The sequence below is a fragment of the Lithobates pipiens genome, unplaced genomic scaffold (assembly GCF_037356315.1).
Source record: "Lithobates pipiens isolate NorthernLeopardFrog02 unplaced genomic scaffold, aLitPip1_a1.2 Scaffold_16, whole genome shotgun sequence".
NCBI classification, from domain to species: Eukaryota; Metazoa; Chordata; class Amphibia; order Anura; family Ranidae; genus Lithobates; species Lithobates pipiens.
Genome location: NW_027507748.1, coordinates 97,038,045 through 97,045,138, shown reverse-complemented (window position 1 = coordinate 97,045,138; position 7,094 = coordinate 97,038,045). Strand labels below are relative to the sequence as shown.

Genomic DNA, 7,094 nt, shown 5'->3' with positions numbered 1-7,094 from the left:
GCCTGTGAACCTCTGTCCGGTTTATCTGCTGTGTATTTTGGTGGGGGGAAAGCTGAACAGTGTGACTGGACTCAATATACATGGGATTACCCTTTGCACATTGAAATAGTGTAGAGAGAAATCTCTTACATTTTCTAAGTTCAGCCTGATGGTTAAATGTAGAAAAACTACAATTATAAGGCCTCTAGTAAGTTAATAAATAAATGGACTAGTTCATTTAGATAAACATCACAGAATGAATCTAACAAGGAAAGCAAAACTCAAGAAAACAATTAGTTCTGAACATTTATTTTTTATTTTTAACAGAAATAAAAATAAAATAAAAAAAATTAAAATATATTGTCCCCCAACCTGGTGACCAGTCGCTGTAGGGACATATTGATCCCTGCCATCTGCTCACCAAGGTACCTAGTAGGCTCCAGTTGCCTCCTAAGGCTGCATTGGTACCTCTCCAGAGCCACATAGTGATGGAGCTGCTGGCGATTGTGGAGGGCCAAAGAGGGACATAGCCTCCTAGTTACGGCGTATTGTCTCTCTTGGACCTCCACAATGTGCCGCAGATGCGCATTTACATGTGGCTCTGGAGGGGGGATGTGTACTGGAGCGGGTGGAGAATCCTCACAAGGACGAACTGGGGAGGAGCCACCAATGGGTGTGTCCAGGTGGGGGGATAGTGAAGGGTAGAGGAGAACATGCGCCGGAGAAACCGCTGGGGAGGAAGGACAGTGAGCCCAATAAGACGTGGGCAGGTCCAGGCCTTCGTCCACCGGGTGGAGATGAAGGATGAAGACTTAACCTGTGAAGAAAAGAAAATACATTAGATAGATAATACAATACACATGGCTTCTTCACCCTAACATTATATAAAGGCAATTATCTCCCAGCCCTTGTAGACAATCATGTAACATCTTGAGATGTTTTCACTTCTACATACCAGTTTTCCATTTTTGATATTCATTGAGATGCACCCAATCAATTTGTGTGTAGGAGATAGTGGTGACAGTGTCAATTCGCTGCGTCATCCCAAGTTTGCAGAGCTGTGCGGAAAGGTGTAGTACTTTACTGTACTCTGACCAGGGCGGAGCTGAGTGTCCTCCCAGCCAGAGTACAAAGGGATTCCCCTCTACACATCGAGCAGTGAAAAGGGGAATCTCCCAAAAATTGTATCCACTTAGTCGCACGGCCGGCTGGAGAAAATCTTAAGGTGTAATGGACGCCTAAGTGCTGAACACTAATCTACCTCATCCAGACTGACTGACTGTCGCAAATATGGAAGATCAGTTGCACTTGCAGAAAAACATATCAGCTATACCAGCTATAAGCCGGTGCTTCATCTGCTCCTTTCTGCTACTGCAATGGTCTGGTCTCTCCCTGAGCCTTCAAGACCTATGCAGGTCTTAATAATAACTCAGGGTGCATGGAAATGTGTCTGACCACTGGGGATTCAAGGATCAGTATTGTCTAAAACTTCTAAAATAAAAACCACTAGAACAAGGAGCAGTTAAAGAAAAACTCCAGGATTCATGTAAAATATATCAGTAAACAACCTTGCCAATGTGCAACACAATACGCTCTGGAGTCTGAACTATAGCCTAAAGCAGGGGTGACCAAACTTTTTTCAAAGAGGGGCAGATTTCATGAAGTGAACATGCATGAGGGCCGGCCATTTTGCCTGACTTTTTTTGAACCGTTAAAATGAAATGCAAATTACATTTTTAACCAAAGTTTATTGCAAACGGCATACTTTTCATTTCGTCACATGGATGACAAATCTAAACAGGTGTTAAATCACTCTGGCTTTCACATATGAAGGCTGGGTGAAAAAAAAAAAAAAACAGGAAGCTGAAATATATGTCAGGAACATTCTAAAATACATTAATAAAGGCTGTCTGTCAACTTTTAAGTTAAAAAAATGTGAACAGGAACATAAAACCAAGTGTACATCTTGTGAAATATAGTCATAACTGATTTAGACCAACTGACATTAATTGAGATTTTACATTAATCTGAATTGAAAAAGAAATCTTTTCTGCACTAATGTGAAGGGTGAAACTGAGATCTGGACTGCAGCACATAGGCCAGGTCTGGGTCAAAGGCAGTGGTTTTGATGCGCAAAATGTCCCGCAGGTGAGAGTCACTTAGTCTTGTCCTCACGCGGTTCTTGTTAAAGTTCATAACAGAGAATGTCTTCTCACATATATATATGTTGAGCCAAACAAGCTCAGCATTTTCTTAGCCAATGTTCGAATCTCTTGAAACCGGCTTTTATCCAGTTGGCGGTAAAAGTTCACAAGAGAGAGTTGTTGGTCACGACTGCATAACTCGCTGTCACAATGCAGCTCAATGAGCTCGAGCTGCAGCTGATCTGGAGCATCATCGGGGTCAACAGAGAATTGAAAGGAGAAAAGGCTGATCTCCTTTTCAATAGTTGCAAAATCCTGAAAGCGCCGTTTAAACTCCCCAGCCAAAGATGTGATGTCTGCTGCATATCTGCTCATTTGTGCACTGATATTGTCCTGTGGAAAACTGGTCATTATTTCCTGCAACGCTGAAAAATTTATAAGATTGGGTTGTGCTTGTGACAACTGCCTTGTGAAAAGTTGCAGCTTTGTTGCAAAGGCTTTGAGGTGTGAATAAAGCTGGTTCACCGCTGCATCTTTCCCCTGAAAACTCGTGTTCAGTACATTCAGATGCTTGGTTATGTCAACTAGAAACCCCAAATCAGCCAGCCACATCGGATCAAATAGTTCTCGCATTGGTTGTCCCTTTGTTTCCAAGAATTCTCCAATTTCCTTTTTGAGAGAGTAGAAACGCTGCAGAGCAGACCCCCGACTGAGCCATCTTACATCGTTGTGATATAAAACATCTTCGTATTTAGCCTGGATGTCCAGTAGAAACTGTTTAAACTGGTGGTGGCACAGGGCTTTAGAGCAAATAAAATTAAGTCTTCACCACCGATTTCATAAAATGGTCATATTTGAGATGTTTAGCACAGAGAACTTGTTGATGAATGATACAATGGAATTTAATAGCTTTGCCTCCTTCTTCAATCACCTTGTTACAGATTAGGGTTGCTAATCCACTTCGTTCACCAGCCATGGCAGGTGCCCTATCAGTAATAATCCCAGTAACTTTGTTCCAAGGCAGTTTCATGTAATTTATGGCGGAACTAACAGAAACAAACAAATCTTTTCCTCTTGTTTGGTCCGTAAGGCTCTGGAGGTCAAGTAGCTCTTCAGTCACATTCATTTCATCGTCCACCCCTCTCATAAAAATCAGCAACTGAGCCGTGTCAGATAGGTCCGTGCTTTCATCACAGGCTATTAAAAAGAAGTCGAAATCCGCTCCTTGGCATGTCAATTGTCTCTTAATATCTGATGAAATCTCTTCAATTCTCCATGCTATAGTGTTACGAGCTAGGCAAATGTTGGCAAACCCTTGCTTCTTCTCGGGACAGATATTTTCCACCATTTTCATAACGCATTCTTTGATGAAGTCACCCTCAGCAAAAGATTTGCAATTTTTAGCAATTAACATTGCCACCTCATAGCTTGCCTTTGTTTTCATTTGACTCACGGGCTCTTGTGAAAAATCGCTGTTTAAACAGCTTCAAGTTGCTTCAACTTTTCACTGCGGTCGCGCCCTGTTAGCTTGTCGTATTTGCTATGTCGAGACTGGTAGTGCCTCTTGACATTAAATTTCTTATAAACAGCCACAGTCTCTTGGCATATCAGGCAAACACAGTGATTCCGTATTTCAGTGAAGAAATATTCCACTTTCCACTTGTCCTGGAAGCGGCGGCCCTCACTGTCAACTTTCCTTCTCTTGTTTACAATCATTTTAGAAATTGACCAGAAGGGAAAATGATTATGTGAGCGCAGTGTCACAGGTTTTGGTCTAAGCGTGTTCGTCCAATACACTAATACACTGCCCAGCAAGAATTTTCCTACCTTTGTGGCTGTGTGTGGTGAAGATGAGCTGTTATTTGGATATATCTCTTTGGCCCCCAACAAATCCCAGAGCAAGGATGAGCTATTTTTTATATTCTTTCTGAGCCCCCACTTGTAATCTTCCCCCAGGCTCAGATCAGGGCAAGGATGAGCTTGTTTTCTGATGTGTGTGTATATATATAAAATGATATATATTTGTGTACTGCTGACTTATCTTTATCTTTCTCTTTCTCTCTCTTTCTCTTTACTTCTCTTTCTCTCCCGGAGCGCCTCTCACTCTCAGGAAGCAGACAGCGCGCTGCGCCGCAGCCAATCCAGGCCGCCAATCACAGGCACTGAGAGATCTGCAGCTGCTGCAGGGACGGCTCAGTGTCTGCTATTGGCGGCGTGTGCTGTCAGCTTCCCGTAGGCCTTGGACCACCCCCAGCCCCTGCTTGTCAGTGAGAAACGGGGTGACTCACCGCCGCCAATCCCAGCCAGAATCTCAGGCTCTGGAAGCTGCCGCACATGCCCCAGCTTGTCAGTGAGGCGCTCGGGTGTGCGGAGCCAGGCAGGCCACAACACTAGGAGAAGCTGGGGGAAAGGTCGGGGCCATAAAAAACCGGACCGTGGGACGCAAATGGCCCACGGGCCGGACTTTGGACATGACTGGCCGAAAGACTCAATTTTTATAGATATTTTCCTGCACAAAGATTTACGAGGTCACAAGGTCATTTACAATTTTTTGCTTTAGATGTTGCCAAAGAGGAGGCACCAGACATCATGAGGAAAGTGTTAATGTATGCATTAGGGGCATGCCAGAGGTTGAACATGTCCAGGAACTGCCAGCCAATAGCTGGCGATTCTTGTCTGACTTCTCACAATCATTAACAGTGATTGGCTCAGACTGGGAATCTGAAATGCAGCAAGAAGGTGGTGTGATCAGGGAAGTGACATTGAGGAAGTAACAAGCACAGGTCACACTAACAAGAAGACTGGAATCAGTTGCAGAGGGGGATTAATAATTATTTATAATTCCAGCTAAACCGAAGCCTTGCAGAATAAATCTCAACCATTTCTAGACAAGGTATGCCATCAGCATTATATATTTAAAATACTATATTTGCCTGGAATATATGAAAAAAGTTATACTTACTCCCTGGATCTTCACCATTTTCTGCAGCCTCTACAAGGCAGGTCTCCACCACCTCCTGCTCAGCCTCAGCAGGCTGTTGATTATGATTAATATAGAAAAGAACATTACAATCTGCAGTATATAACAATCTCACACATTAGTACAAGAACATTGAAACACGTATGATCACTAAGTAGATACCAGCAAGATTATACTAACTTACATGTGGGTGTTGCCGCCTCAGCCTCCTCCTCCTGAGTCTCCCCCTCTGACTGGAAGACACCTATTTAACCAGTTGCCGACCGCCGCACGCCGATGTACGTCGGTAGAATGGCACGGGCAGGCATAAGGACATACATGTACGTCCCTTGCCTCCCGCGGGTCGGGGGCACGATCGGGCCCCCGCCCGGTGCCTGCGGCGGTCGGTTTTCGTCCGGGAGCGATCCGGGACGAGGGGGCGGCCATTCATTCATGGCCACCCCCTCGCGATCGCTCCAGACGAATAGAAATCCCCGGTGACATCACTTCCTCTCCTGTAATGTAAACACAGGAGAGGAAGTGATGTATTCTCTCCTCCGTGTCGGTATTTTTCGTTCCGACACGGAGGAGAGCAGATCGGTGAGTTGCACCAACACTCTACACACACAGTAGAACATGCCAGGCACACTCACACCCCCCCTTTACCCCCCGATCACCCCCCCAATTACCCCTGCCCCCCAGTCACAGTGACACCAATGTCATTTTTTTTTTTTTTTTTTTTTTTTTTGCATTGGTGTCATTTGTGACTGTAATAACTGTTAAGGCAGTTAGAGTTAGCCCCCTTTAGTTCTAATGTACCCCCCTAACCCCCCCAATAAAGGTTTAACCCCGTGATCACCCCCCGTCGCCAGTGTCACTAAGGCTGGGTTCACATTGCAGCGGTTTATGAGAACGAATGTGATTCGCACCGCACTGCAGTGCAAATCACATCCGATCTCTGTGCGATTCGAGTTCAGCCATTCGCCGCACCCGCCACACCTGCCGCACCCGCCGCAAATTCGCACGGGACCCTTTTTTTGGCCCGCAGCAGAATCGGATCGCATGGGTGTTCACACCATGCGATCCGAGTTTGCAGATCGCACTGCGATATGCGAACTGATCTGGGGGTGTCAGTAACATTTCACTGACACTCCCAGCAGTTCGCATAGGGCAGTGTGAACTGCCGCCGGGAGGCATGCGATGCGGGAACCCGCCGCGGATTCGCGGCGTTTCCGCATCGCTCCAGTGTGAACCCAGCCTAATAAGCGATCATTTTTCTGATCGCCGTATTAGTGTCACAGGTGACGCTAGTTAGGCAGGTAGGTATTTAGGTTCGCCGCAGCTTTTTATAGCGCCAGGGACCCCCATATACTACCGCATAAAGCCCCCTGATTGCCCCCTAGTTAACCCTTTCACCAGTGATCACCATATAACTGTTACAGGTGACGCTGGTTGGTTAGTTATTTTTTTATAGTTTCAGGGCACCCGCCATTTATTACCTAATAAAGGTTTAACCCCCTGATCACCCGGCGGGTGTCATTTGTGACTAATAACTGTTAGGGCAGTTAGGGTTAGCCCCCTTTAGTTCTAAGGTACCCCCCTAACCCCCCCAATAAAGGTTTAACCCCGTGATCACCCCCCGTCGCCAGTGTCACTAAGGCTGGGTTCACATTGCAGCGGTTTATGAGAACGGATGTGATTCGCACCGCACTGCAGTGCAAATCACATCCGATCTCTGTGCGATTCGAGTTCAGCCATTCGCCGCACCCGCCGCAAATTCGCACGGGACCCTTTTTTTGGCCCGCAGCAGAATCGGATCGCATGGGTGTTCACACCATGCGATCCGAGTTTGCAGATCGCACTGCGATATGCGAACTGATCTGGGGGTGTCATTAACATTTCACTGACACTCCCAGCAGTTCGCATAGGGCAGTGTGAACTGCCGCCGGGAGGCATGCGATGCGGGAACCCGCCGCGCATTCGTGGCGTTCCCGCATCGCTCCAGTGTGAAC

At 46.1% G+C, this 7,094-nt stretch overlaps 1 protein-coding gene across 1 annotated transcript; it reads right to left on the bottom strand.

Annotated features, from left to right (window-relative positions):
• Positions 1 to 2,171: 2,171 nt before the first annotated feature.
• On the bottom strand, positions 2,172 to 3,567 carry LOC143984108 (general transcription factor II-I repeat domain-containing protein 2-like). Its single transcript, XM_077484422.1, has 2 exons — positions 3,175 to 3,567; positions 2,172 to 2,906 (listed from the first exon to the last, which is right to left on the bottom strand). The coding sequence occupies exons 1-2, from the start codon at positions 3,565 to 3,567 to the stop codon at positions 2,172 to 2,174; spliced, it is 1,128 nt and encodes a 375-aa protein (XP_077340548.1).
• Between the last annotated feature and the right edge of the window lie 3,527 nt (positions 3,568 to 7,094).